At 39.8% G+C, this 14,392-nt stretch overlaps 1 protein-coding gene across 10 annotated transcripts in view; it reads left to right on the forward strand.

Annotated features, from left to right (window-relative positions):
- The window catches only part of pnpla7b (patatin-like phospholipase domain containing 7b), a 29,397-nt gene extending 16,346 nt beyond the window's left edge, over positions 1–13,051 (forward strand). For 9 of the 10 annotated variants that reach the window (XM_046386032.1, XM_046386034.1, XM_046386035.1 and 6 more), the window contains 14 exons: positions 728–791; positions 1,292–1,460; positions 3,256–3,438; positions 3,560–3,678; positions 4,692–4,848; positions 4,979–5,095; positions 5,895–5,964; positions 6,442–6,558; positions 7,726–7,874; positions 9,490–9,642; positions 9,734–9,850; positions 10,264–10,348; positions 10,619–10,749; positions 10,844–13,051. In XM_046386032.1, coding sequence (XP_046241988.1) covers positions 728–791; positions 1,292–1,460; positions 3,256–3,438; positions 3,560–3,678; positions 4,692–4,848; positions 4,979–5,095; positions 5,895–5,964; positions 6,442–6,558; positions 7,726–7,874; positions 9,490–9,642; positions 9,734–9,850; positions 10,264–10,348; positions 10,619–10,749; positions 10,844–10,909 — 1,697 coding nt within the window. In that variant the 3' untranslated portion in view covers positions 10,910–13,051. Of the gene's footprint in view, positions 1–727; positions 792–1,291; positions 1,461–3,255; positions 3,439–3,559; positions 3,679–4,691; positions 4,849–4,978; positions 5,096–5,894; positions 5,965–6,441; positions 6,559–7,725; positions 7,875–9,489; positions 9,643–9,733; positions 9,851–10,263; positions 10,349–10,618; positions 10,750–10,843 lie in introns of those variants that run through there. The other variant, XR_006843140.1, reaches the window with a different exon arrangement.
- The last annotated feature ends 1,341 nt before the right edge of the window (positions 13,052–14,392 follow it).

A 14,392-nucleotide genomic window follows, 5' to 3' on the forward strand; every position in this document is an offset into this window, starting at 1 on the left:
GTTGAAATATTATAAATATACTGATACTCATTTATTCATTTATTTAGGTGGCTAAAATGTGTTTTGCTGCTGCCTCTGTCCACAGCTGTATAGGACTGCTGCTGTACAACTGCCTCTCCAAACTGGTGGTGTGCCAGTCACCAACCTAAACTATACCTTTAAACCCTTGACACACATGGTTCACCCAAACAGGTATTAACTTCTGTAGTCTGGTTATGATTCCTTTGAGGACTGTGGGAGCGTATGCAGACAGTATTTTCCTGACAGCTCCCTCACATCTCTATTGGTTGATCTGTACTTTTTACTAGAGTGGGAGAATTCGCACTATTTGCAATAGATTTGTTTGAGTTGCATTGTTATTCTGTTTCTGTAAAAACCTGTGCGGTGGTGGGTAGAGTAGGCAAAAACTGTTCTCAAATAAAAGTAATGTTACTTTGCAAAAGCACGTACAATCTTACATTTCCAAGCACCTTCTCACGAGTTGAGGTTATGACATCACATTAGCGGCATTTGATGTTTTTGTCTGTTTAAACTTAAAACGCTTGCAATAGTGAAAATGTTGGGGTGAAAATTCTGAAAAAGGTCTAAAGGAATTTTCCTTTGCAAACACATGTCTGTCCACTTTTAGGGGTTTGGAGGATCTACTCCAAAGCCTGCACCATGAAGACATTCTACTCCGCTCTCATTCACAGCTCAAAACTTATTTGTTGTGTTTCTGTTTCTGAAGGCCCCACTCTACTCCTGACCAGTGACATCATCAAACACCAACTAGGCTCTGCTGCTCTGGACAGGTACACATTTGATTAAGCGATTAAGCTGTGTTATGTGTTATGAGGCATGGCTGGTTACAATGTTTGGCTTTTTTTGAAACAAGATAAACAAGATGCTGATTGTACAACATCCATTGCACGTCTGCCCGTCCTGGGTGAGGGATCCCTCCTCTGTTGCTCACCCTGAGGTTTCTTCCATTTTTTCCTGTTAAAGGTTTTTCTGGGAGTTTTTCCTTAGTCGATGTGAGGGTCGAAGGGCAGAGGATGTTGCTGATGTTATGTTAAGCCCTTTGAGACAAACTGCTTGTAAAAATGGGCTATACAAATAAAGTTGACTTGACTTGACTTGACTTGATTGAGACATATGTCAGTTTTCACAGTATTACAACTGTTACTTGATTTTAAGAGTTACAACTTGAAACAAATGATTTGTTCTGTAGTTTACAGTGAACAGTTAAAAACATGTAGTAATGGGTAATATTTTGTAGATTGACTCATATTTTAACCTCATTTTTTTAAAGTGTCCATGAGTACCGTCTGTCCAGCTGGCTTGGGCAGCAGGAAGACATCCATCGCATTGTCCTCTACCAGTCAGACTCTGGCCTCACACCATGGACCCAGCGCTGCATCCGCCAGGCCGACTGCATCATCATTGTGGGGTTGGGTGAGCAGGAGCCCACTGTGGGCGAGGTCAGTGTAAATACACTCAAGCCTGTAGCATTTTTAAATGGAAAGCACCTAGGATGTTCTCATTTAGAGAGAGAGGGAGGAGTTAAGCAATAACAGCTCCGCTTTGGTAACACACATCAGCCTAAATTCTGCAGTGGGACTGGAGCAGTATGTCATGCCATAGATTCAAACCGTTCTCTAAAATCAAAATGAAAAACTCAAAAATGAGTTTATCAGAAATTTAGTTTATTAAAATACACAGTCTTCAGAATTCGAATTATAGCTACCTGTCATGTCTGTCCTTGTAATTTATGATGTTTACTGCATGTATGTTTTTCTCTCTCTCTTTCATCCTCTCTGTCCTGTCTACCTCGTCTTTCCCCCCCTTCACCCGGCCGACTATCAGCAGGATAGTTCTCCCTTGCGAGCCGGGTCCTGCTCAAGGTTTCTTCCTGTTAAAAGGGAGTTTTTCCTTGCCACTGTCTGCTTGCTCGGGGGTTCAGGCTCTGGGTCTCTGTAAAGGATCTAGAGACAATTTTGACAATTTAGAGTTTGTTCTAGACCTCCTCTAACTGGAAAGTGTCATGAGACAACTCTGTTGTTGTGACTTGGTGCTATATCAATAAATTGAATTGAATTTTAGCTTACAATAGTCTTACTTAATTAGCACAAATCTAATGAGTGTGCATAGATAAGATAACTCTTGATAACATATTAATGAGGCTAATGTGAAGCTCTTGGTGCATATCATACAAGGTTTAACTAGGCTGGGAATATGGGGCAGAATGTCTGAGACACGAATGCATGCTGCTTTATTAAGAAAGGGGAAGTTTGTGAAAATTCCTGCTCTTCTAAGGTTTTCTTTTGTTGTTGTACTATTCTGTATTGTGGGCAAAAATCACATGCACGTATTCATTTTCAAGGACTTCCAAGTCTACGGCAAATCAGGATGCTCGTGTCATTACAAGTGTTGCTTGTCAAGCTGCTAGCATGGCCGCTGACAGTGATGAGTGATGTGATGAGAGCTTTAGCCCAATAGATATAGAAACATAGATGCTCCATTGGCTGCTGGATCGTAGTTCAACATCACTGATACATTGGAAAGTTCAAAATTGGCCTGTGAACAACTACAGGTAAATGGGGGAGCTGTGGGTTCCCTGGATAAAAGGCGGCATATTGTTTGGATTTTTCTCCTGATTTCAAAGGATTTTTTATAATCTACATGGAGTACACCAGTTACTCAGAATTCGGACTGTAGTGGTGCATTTACTCAGCCACTGTGTGCTACACGTACAAAAGCACTGTCTCTGTGGCTCACTGACAGCTGAGGCAGTGAAGCTGAGGCTCTGGTCAGCCTGAATGAACAACAACAAAACAGAGGGTTTGGAATCGTTGCGTGATTTTTTTACATTTATTTTTGTGTGTGTGTCACTCAGTGTTACAGACAGTGTCAGAAGCAACATAATTGCACACCTTGTTTTTGTTGCTTTTTCGGCTACGCCTGTTGCTTTCCCGGTATCCGAACAGAAGAGCCTCATTGAAGTCATAACGTTGACGGGGTTCCTGGCAGTTTTCTCAGCAGTGTTTTGTTAAATGAGTTTAGGTAATCTATACAAACAGTTAAGTAGTTTTGGTAAGTAGGCTAACTCTTCTGGAGCTACATATTAATTTCTTAAAGTAGAAGCCATTTATGTCTGTAATATTTTAATAAAAATATGAAAGACATCCCATCACTTAGACCACAGCTACACAATCACATTATGAACCTTATTTCTGTGATGAACCGGGTGAGCTTCTTTTCATTCTTGACCTATAGTTGGAGCGGATGTTGGAGGGCAGTGCAGTTCGTGCTCAGAAGCAGCTGGTGTTGCTACACAGAGAGGATGGCCCACCACCCAAAGGGACAGCTGAGTGGCTTAACATGCGGAGCTGGATTTCCAGACACCATCACCTTTCCTGCTCGCGCAGAGTGTTCTCCAAGAGGAGTTTACCAAAGCTGGTACTAAACACCAACCCACTGAGTCTTCTAGGGGGTTCTGGCCCAGTTAGCAGATTTGTCATTTCTGTTTGTGTGTGTGTGTGTGTGTGTGTGTGTGTGTGTGTGTGTTTTTGGTTTTCAGAGAGAGCTGTACCAGCGTGTGTTTGAAAAGTGTCCAGATCGTCACTCTGACTTTTCCCGTCTGGCCAGGATCCTGACAGGAAACAGCATTGCCCTAGTGCTGGGTGGAGGGGGCGCCAGGTGCTGTAGCTTTATATAAAAAAATATTTCTACATATTAATTATATTTATGTAATATTAATTTAGGGAACTGAAATCTTGTATTGTGACAAAATATTGTGTGTCAAAATAAGCACTTTTTGCTAGCCTGTGTGGCATGTGTGTAATTCTTTACAGCATATACAGACTGTAGTATTCTGTGGACACAGAAGGCACTGATTCCTTTTCACTGTTTTGTTTCAGTTCATCACCTCCTTTATTGAACAAAGTATAGAAACAGTTTTAATATTTCTTATGAAATTCATCAAAAGTTGTAATGCTGTCACAGTGCTGAGGATTGACTGCGGGTCCAACTGAAATACAGTTACAGCCTTGCACTACAGCGATAGGAGTAAATAATAAAATATATTAATATAGATGTATTCATACAAAACAGACTTTGTATCACTTTGGACTTTGTATTGATTTGACAAAGCAAACAACTGATAACCATTTACAAAATATGTATATGCCAATAAACAGGTGTATTGTGATCATTTATGTTCTGATTGAGCTGTTTCTTTTTCTCACTGCTCTGGCTCGTCCAGGAGCTCTGACAAGGTAGGGACTGTGTTGTGGTGTTGCTGTTAGATATATGACTAGAGCAATTATAATGCATTCATATATGCCAGTTTCTTATGAACTATCAGAGCACCCACTGATTTCCTCATAGCCTCAGATATTTGAGTGGGTTTGTGTGGTTGGTTCTATCTGTGCACCTGTGGCTCTGTGAACCACTTTACTTTCAATTTATCAATTTTAACAAGTCATTTAAGATGGCAGACATATATTTCACAAATTGTCTTCCTCAAAAGATTTGTCACATTATATTTCAAAGTAATCAAAAAGTTAAACCTAAGTGGAAACATGTTCAATAATATCACGACAGACAGAATCTTCAGTCTGGAATGAAGTCGAACTGATGGACTTGTTAAAATGAACGTTGTTGATAGTGTGATTGTGTGCGACATGTTTGATGGACGACTGTCTTTTCAGGGGTTGCTCTCAGGTCGGCATCCTGCGTGCACTTAATGAGGCAGGGATCCCTATTGATATGGTGGGTGGCACATCCATCGGCTCCTTGATGGGAGCGCTGTACGCCGAGGAGAAGAGCAACAGTCGCATGAGGGTCCGGGCCCGTGAGTGGGCCATGGTGTGTTGACATTATACTGAAGACAAGGAAAAGCAGTAAAATGTTTTTTTGTTTTTGTTGGGAAAGTTTGTTCCTTACCTATCAATGGACACTTGATTCACTTTGGTTTGTAACGTGCTTCCTTTCTCAGGATATGACCTCTTACTTCAAGAAGATGTTGGATCTGACCTACCCTGTTACCTCCATGTTTTCTGGTGCTTCGTTTAACTCCAGCATTAGCTCCATCTTCAAGGGCAAGCAGATAGAGGTAAGATTTCTAATTATTAGACTAAACTAATTATCAGAAAATACAACAAAATAAGAGCTAGGCAGTGAGACAGAAGGAATTATTGGACTTAGATTAGATTGATATTTTTCCAACCCATTTAACAGGTAAGATCTATCAGCTCTGCTGTGCATGTATAATCCAACAGCCTCCACACTGGCGACAGCCGTCACTGGAGGCATTATGTTTTCAGGTTGTCCATCCACTGGTCGTCACATTTTCATGCATGTTCACGGGGAAATTCTTTAAGTTTGGTACTAATGTCCACTTGGAGTCAAAGATAAACTGATTAGAAAACAGTCACCGTGAACCCACAAAACAGGTTTTTAGCCAGAACTCAAGAATTCATGCATGAATTACTAGAAAATTTCATATAGATGTTTAACAGGACAGAATTCTGACATTTTCAGAATGTTATGCAAAAACACTTTTCTGTCTATTATTCCACACCATAATTCAGGAACAGACCAGCACACCTTGAAACTATGCTGATTGTGTAGATCTTCTCTGCAGATGCGACTGAAGCATCCATGTGTTAGAATTTGTAGCTTTTTTACAGCAACATCCACATATCAAGTACTGCAGTCCACCACAAGCTCATTGGTTTTGATGATATTGAGCTTGATGCGATTGCTGCTGCATTATGAAGAAGCTCTCTAACAGTCACTGTATATATTAGAGTCAGGACAGACGTGGATGTAAACTGCAGCTTGACTGCTGAGCAGAAGCATACCACTGTGATGTGGTAATTCTAGTTTTTTCTGCTTTCTCCTTTTTCTAGGACCTGTGGCTGCCGTACTTCAACATTACAACAGATATCACAGCTTCCACCATGAGAGTTCATACTGATGGTCCGTACAACTTTGAACTCATTTTTTTTTTTTTTTTTTTTTTTATTTTAAAAATATCCTCTTTATTGAAGTTTTTCAGATATGTATTAGTTTACATTTCTGGAATCCACTCTGAGAACACATTTTTCCAATACCAAAAAATCCCTCTGATACTGACCAAAAAGCTGGAATTAGTTGCCCCATACATGTTTACACAAATTATTTTACTGCACAAATAGCCAATATCCGTAACATCCACAATTGGGTATTGAGTCAGATTTTAATGCGCTGGCATCAGACCTGTACTTGATGTTGGCTGATACGCAAAGTTCAGCTATCAGGATCAGTATCAGAAAGGACAAAAAATGGCATTGGAACATTTCTTAAAAAAATAGTTGGGACCTTTTGACTGAAATTAATGGTTGAATGGTGGGCATTAAAAACATGGGCAGCAATATGATTTGTACGGTTAACCCAGCTCTTGTCTGTCCTCCGCAGGCTCGTTGTGGCGATATATCCGGGCCAGTATGTCGCTGTCTGGTTACCTGCCACCTCTCTGTGATCCCAAAGATGGACACTTACTCATGGATGGAGGGTACATCAACAACCTGCCTGGTGAGAAACACTGGCTGTGACTCCCTGTGCTTCGTATGAATGGAAATTATATCTTCCATAACAACATACAGGAACACCTGCTCAAACATGTTACAAGAAGAAGAAGAATCAGCTTTATTGACAGTATATATATTTTTACATACACACACTGAATTCGTCTTCTGCATTTGACCCATCAACACCCGGCAAATTACATGCAGTGAAACACACACAGGAGCAGTGGGCAGCATCAAGCGCCCGGGGAGCATATTGAGCGGTTAAGTGCCTTGCTCAAGGGCACATCAGCCAGCTGAAATGGAGGGCATTTTTCACATTAATCACTCCACCACACCCGTCCGGTGGGGGAATCGAACCGGTGACCCTCTGATCACAAGCCGCTTCTCCAACCTCTAGGCCACGGCTGGCCCCAAAACACATGATGATATGAATGATGATATGAGCTGGACAACAATTTATAATAAATCAGTTGTCAACCTTAAACATCTGCAGCAGTAAAATGCAACATGCACATTAATGCAGCAGTGATATTAATCCAAAAACATTAGATATAATACTAAAATACTGGCAAGGAACATTTTACTGCTTATGTAAGGCTTTGAATGCAGAACTTACTGAAGACAGAACATGGTAGATTTTCACAGTGCTTTTAATAAAAGGATCTGAATATTTTTCCACCATTGGTTAAACACACTTGAACAGATGACCCTTTCTCAGAGTCTACCTGCCTCATGCAGCCTATACGCTGTGTAACAACTCATTGTAAGCAGTTGTAATTGCTGTATTACTGCAGTTAACCAGAAGAGGGTTCTGTTCTTCTAGGACACTCAGTGCTGAAATTCAGTTTCTTCAGGGAAAGTAAAATTGTTATGTTCTTTCAAACATGGAGACTAATGGTCAGACACTAAAAAGCCTAAAATGAACAAATCGTTCAGATAATAATTATTTAGTGGGGAAAAACAGGTACAGTCCAATATGAAGCTTCACATAGGCAAAGTCCAAACAGATAAATCTTTTGTGAAATTACCAAAATAGTTCTTCATCTTCAGGAGAAAGTTTTGTCATTCTGTCAGATATCATTGCTCATAAGAAGAACCTGATGGAGAAACAGGTTATCAGAGCCTTTAATACCTAGATACCTAGATTTGTTTTCCTCATTTTGGTGTCTAGCTGATGTGGCTCGCTCCATGGGGGCCAAGGTTGTGATAGCAATTGATGTTGGAAGTCAGGATGAAACCAACCTGACCAACTATGGTGACTCCCTGAATGGCTGGTGGCTCTTATGGAAACGCTTCAACCCTCTGGCTGAGAAAGTCAAGGTAAACTTTCATGTCAAATGCCCTCTGTCATTCTGGTGGCCGTTTATCAAAAAAATGCAGAAAATATGATTAAGTGGGAAAATAATCTTTAACTGAACTTATTTTATTGACAGGTTTAAGTCGTCTGTCTTATTACACAGATTGAAGCACTTAATTGGCATTAAAGGAACTGCATTAAGCTGGTTTCAGTCCTATTTATCACATCGATCTCAATTTGTTCATGTTAATGATGCATCATCCATACTCAAAAATTAGCCATGAAGTCCTGGATAGAGTTCTTCTCCTCACATATAAAGCCCTCAACCAGGCACCATCCTATCTTAAATTCATTTCAATTCAATTCAGTTTATTTATATAGCGCCAATTCACAACAGAATTTATCTTATGATACTTTCCAGTTTGAGCAGGTCTAGACCAAACTCTTTAATTAAATTGTAATACAGAGAGCCCAACATTCCCCTTGAGCAAGCACTTGGTGACAGTGACGAGGAAAAACTGCCTAAAGAGCTGATAGTTCCCTATTATCCCACCAGAGCTTTGCGTTCCCAAAATGCAGGGCTGCTTGTGGTTCCTAGAGTCCTCAAAAGTAGATTGGGAACCAGAGCCTTTAGTTATCAAGCTCCTCTACTATGGAACCATCTTCCGGTTTCGGTCCGGGAGGCGTACACCCTCTCTAAGTTTAAAAGTAGACTAAAAACTTTCCTGTTTGATAAAGTTTATAGTTAGGGCTGGCCTAGGCCGGCCCCTAGTTATGCTGCTATAGGCTTAGACTACCGGGGGCCCTCCCATGACGCACTGAGCTCTTTCTTCCTCTCCCTCTCCTTCCGCACACATTCATGACCCATTAATGCATATTACTAACTCAACTTCTTCCCTGGAATCCTTGTGCTTTTTCGTCTCTCAGGTTCCCATGAGTCGTGGGAACCTCCTGCTGCGGCCCTGCTCGAAACTTACTGCGATTACTACTGTTTAGGTTTAGTCATAATCTATTTTAATTCTATTACTACTCTGCTGCAGCTGCTACCAATATTATTGTTACTAATACTGTTATCATAATCACCACAGTGTCTTCTGTATACTTCATCATTATCATTATTTTTAGTTCCAGTACTTCTGGTATTATTGCTGTTGCTACACATCTGTTTGTGTGCTCCTTCTCTCACCAAACACCCCCACCCCTACCCCCTTCTCCCTCTCCCTCTCCCTCTCTCTCTCCCTCTCTCTTGCTCTCCTGCTCTCTCTCTCTCTCTCTCCCTCTCTCTCAACCCAACCGGTCACAAGGCAGATGGCCGCCCATCTTGAGCTGGGGTCTGCTCCGAGGTTTCTGCCTTCTAAAGGGCAGTTTTTCCTCGCCACTGTCGCCAAGTGCTTGCTCATGGGGGAATGTTGGGCTCTCTGTATTACAAAATTTAATGAAAGACTATGGTCAGGACCTGCTCTAATTATAAAGCGTCGTGAGATAACTTTTGTTGTGAATTGGCGCTATAAGAATAAATTGAATTGAACTGAATTGAAATTGAATCTATGTGAGCATTATAAAATATGGGATACTGAAAATCAGTAATGACATTCACAGCTCCCTTAAACTCAACTATGATGTAATTTCACCATCCAGGTTCTGAACATGGCAGAGATCCAAACCCGGCTTGCATACGTCTGTTGTGTGCGGCAGCTGGAACTGGTCAAAGATAGTGAATACTGCGAGTACATCCGACCTCCCATTGACCATTATGGCACACTAGATTTTGGCAAGTTTGATGAGATCTCTGTGAGTTTCTCCTCTGTTCCTCAAAGCTATTTCCAGTGTGTTTTCCATCTGCAAGTTTGGAATTTCCCTCAAACCCTCATTTTGGCTGTAGGAAGTGGGATATCAGCATGGAAAGACGTTGTTCGATGTGTGGCAGCGCAGTGGTGTGGTGGACAGCATGCTAAAGGACAGACATCAGGAAGAGTTCTACAAGACCAAAACTGGCCATGTGAGTGTAAGCTATAGGCACTACCACTGACCTGGAAGGGCATTTTGAAAGCTATGATCATGTTGTTCTGAATTTTCTGTGGCCCCATTTCAGAATGTGTTGAAATATGAGAATAGTTGGCCAGATAGCCTGACCTGCTCAAACATTGGAGAAGGCACGGTTAAAATCTGTTGCTTATTGCTACGTACTGTGCATTCAAACACACTTCCACTCAGTCATGAGTGTGCTAACTTTACAGTAGATTGAATCAGTCTGGGTTATGTGAAAAGGCCTGTCATGATACTGCAGATGGCGAGCATGAGTATAATATTGGCATGTCTGTATTGAGGTTTGCACTCTGATCCAAAAGAGTGAGAATAAACAGAAATTTAAGCTGATTTAAAGTCTTCAGAATGATGCAATTTGTCTTTCAGGTGGTCACCTGTCCAAATGCCTCCTTCACTGACCTGGCAGAGATAGTGTCAAGAATTGAACCTGTCAAGAATGCCTTGATCGATGGTTAGTTGTCAGTAAAATACTCATATTGCAAACCAATGCATCACAATGTATTCATAGAATATATACAAATAAATATTATAAAATCTTAAAAATTTATCTGTGAAGCTTTGAAATTCTGATGGTTTGATTTACTGATGACCTTATGTTCATCCTGATTATGCTTTCAAGTGGGAAAATATATTTCAAATGTTTATTCAATTTAAAAATGAAATTAAAAAGGGTGCTCATGTGTATCCTGTTTTTTTGGGGTTTTTTTTTTCCTGCTTTCAGAGAAACTGTCAGATGAATACCAGACAGACTGTGATGAGGAGGCAGTGGAAAGTGCACTCTCTGACTTTGAGGCCTTCACCCCTGGCAGTGAACACACTGAAGGAGAGGAGACGGCGGACACTGCTGAAACAGTATGTAAAAACCAACATGCTTTACTTATGTTTCGAATCAACATAATCATCACTGCTTACTTTTTTCAGACAGTGCTGACTTTTTCTTTCACAGGATGAGGAAATTCAAATCCGAGCTCCACACCGGTCGAAGAATCCCCCGCAAAGTCCTCGGCCGTGACAGTCTGTCAGGGCTGCTGACCACGGTCCACAACACGCACATTTCAGTGCGGCATTTGTGGGATCCTTTGACGAATTCAGTGAGCTTTCATCACAAATGCATTGCTGATATAGTTGGCAGTCAAGTCAGCATCTTGCTCAAAGACACTGAAGAAAGACTAAACCTTCCAGTAAAAGGAGGTAGTTTTAATAGTTTCTCATTGTTTCCTGTAAATTTTAGTGATTTTAAACAGTTCTGTAACAGCTAGTTTTCATTTGATTGGTCAATTTATAGTTTTAAGGTTTTTTTTGTTGTTGTTTTTTTAAAGACACATTTATTGAATGTATGGTCACAGCTCCACAACATTTATGGAATGGTACCACTACAAGAGCCTTGGAAAGACTGACATTTTTTTATAAGCACATTACACTAAACTTAAAAATGCACTACAGTCTTTTACTGTTGTATGTCGTAATAATACGCAGCGAAACTTTTGTGGTCAGTTCTATGGTCCCCACCATCCATAAAGCACCATTGTTCATTTCAGTGTTTTTGGGACATAAAACAGCATGTATAGGTGTGTTTTATGTGTCCACAATTCTGTCCGATGATGAAGGGTTTTCTCCTCTTTCAAAGTAGTGATATCTGTGTAATGTGAACAGTGACTATAATAATGTGTTTTTCATTAGTGCAAAACCCTGTAGTTTGAATATATATCATGAATGTGATTCTTATTTAAACAGCAGTACCATGTCATTTTCCTGACAACGTAACTTGTTTAGGTGTTGAAGGCAGATGTTGTTCTATCTTCATGTAATTCTTCATTTGGCAATTCCTTTCCATTGTTGCAGACATTTTAGCTGGGTCCTAAGTTTTATCTACATTATGACATACTTCAGTTTTTCAGTCTGTAAACTTACTCTGTAAAGATTTTTTTTCCAACAATGCAGTGCACAAAGGTAATGAAAGAGCTGCTCCAGCACAATTACCTGAAATGCAAACGTTATTAATGTTATTCATTATACACCTGTGCATTTCACAAGACAACACTGGACATCAGTCAGTTACTCATAATGACTGGACCTTTAATGTCTTCTTCTCATTTCCAAGATGGGATACTGTGTAGAAATTTAAACAAAAACAAGTGCAATTATTTGCAAAACCTTTTATCTGTATTCAGTTAATTACAGTTATTAGATATTTAACATACAGACTAATAAACTTAAGTGATTTTTGTAAATAAATAGTAAAGGTTTTGAACTGGAGTTGTACCCATGTTGCTGCTGAAAGGACTCAGTTTTTTTACATGGCACACCAACTGAGTGAGCAGGGCGTCCCCAGCCATGTATGGTTATTGAACTTCAACAGAAGATTGTTTGTTGACTCTTTTATCATGTAGGAACAAAATACTGTGATTCACCTAATGAACCTACCAATCAGTCATTCATGCATCTCTTTATGGACAGTGGTCTGGTGACTGGTGGTTAGTAATAGACCTTGTGAGTGGCGTTTGTAATGTCAAGCTGTACAATATAATGATATTCATGAGCATTAACACTGTTGTAGTGTGATAGTGACTTAGACCCAGAGCTACCTAACATTGACACTATACTAGAATTAGAACATTACAACATTTTTTTTTTTTTTTTAAGAGTTGTTTATCCTTGTTAATCACTGTGGTTACAGAGCTCATGTGGTTTTGACCCATAGTGACTCATTGCTTTAAGTTTTTATGTCTGGAAGGGAAAAAGAGTAGTGTTACTGTTATAGTGGCATTATAATCTAAATGTTTTCAGTGATGTGTGATGCTGCTTTTCGTTTTATAGTGAGTAGTTATGTTAGAATATTGACTGTGAGATTCTCCCTTTAAAAGTGAAATCCTTATTTTCAGTTTGTGGTGACGTGTGACATGTTAAACGCAAACTTATTAATGTAGACTGATTTAGAATATTTAATTATGAATATTTAGTGAACAAAGTGTTGGGTAGTGATAACATGCACTATTTTATGGAAATATTCTTCTCTTTAAGTTGTGCTGGTAGAAGGCTAACATTTTGGAAAGACTGAATGTAAAAAGTCCAGCAGATTCAGTTTTCTATGCAGTATGAAAGTGAGATGAAAATATTTGTTGCCATGTTAAAATAAAGTTATTTCTGACCATCAGATGTTGAAGGTTGAACTGAGAAAAGTTTTTATGCTATCAAGGGGACAAGGAGATCAAAGCTTTTACAGATGATTAATAATCACACCAATTATATTATAGTATATTACTACATATTAACCCCTAAAACTACCAAAGACCACCACTCTCCAGACTGAAATATCCAACCTAGCTGAACGAACTTCCAGGAAATTTTGTATGGACACTCATGTTTTACAGAGGATGAATCCTACTGTTAGGCAGAATGAAAGTGGAGCCCCAGAGGCAGAATACTTGAGTCCAAAAATCAGATAACAAAAATGGGGTCTATCAAAGGAGTTAAGGTGGAGAGGGTCAGTGAGTTCAAACTCCTTGGAACATACATCTCTCAGGACCTCACATGGACGACACTGAGGAAAGTAAATTTAAAATCAGCAGGATGCATCAGCAGGATGGGGGGATTTGAATGATTTATCTATAAAGTAAAGGATACTACAAGCAGGATGGACATTTTGGTGTAAAATAGTGAAGTGAGTTTTCATCAAGAGCCATGGCCATGATGACGCATAATACAAGTCCCAGCCTGAGGACATGCAAATCAGGACTCAGTCTCACCTGCCTTCAACAAAAAGTCAAAGACAATAAGCTGATCTGCTGATTTCAGAGGAACAGACAAGTGCTTCTAAATCTGACTGAGATGGAAAGCAAGATGTTTGAGATGTTGCCAGGATGATGGAACACTACTTTGTTCTTTTTCATGTGAAATGGCAACCGCACCCTGTTCTACACCAACAATTTGTAATTCCCATTTCAACCTCAGTAAACAGGGGAGCCTTGCCTGAATCCAATCTGCTTGTGATAGCTTTTGTAATTTTGCTTTATTAAAAAGACAAGACTAGACAACTTTGTCTGTATAGCCCAGTTTTACAAGCAGTTTGTCTCAAAGGGCTTAACATAACATCAGCAACATCCTCTGCCCTTCGACCCTCACATCGACTAAGGAAAAACTCCCAGAAAAACCTTTAACAGGAAAAAATGGAAGAAACCTCAGGGTGAGCAACAGAGGAGGGATCCCTCACCCAGGACGGGCAGACGTGCAATGGATGTTGTACAGGCAGGAAAGCAATTAACAACATGAGAAATGACATTACTAAAAAGACAAGTAAAACAAAATCTCAACTGTTTAGTTTCACTTTTGCTACCACCTCAATATGATTTTAACATTTCACAAGACTGAAATTATAATAATGAAATTATAATGAACTGCTGTAACATTCATGTATTTTTTATGTGCTGTTGAAAATCACTGTCCTATCAATTCTATTCAGTTCAATTTCGGCCCGCAAGGGAGAACCACCCCGCCC

The sequence above is a fragment of the Scatophagus argus genome, chromosome 4 (assembly GCF_020382885.2).
Source record: "Scatophagus argus isolate fScaArg1 chromosome 4, fScaArg1.pri, whole genome shotgun sequence".
NCBI lineage: Eukaryota > Metazoa > Chordata > Actinopteri > Scatophagidae > Scatophagus > Scatophagus argus.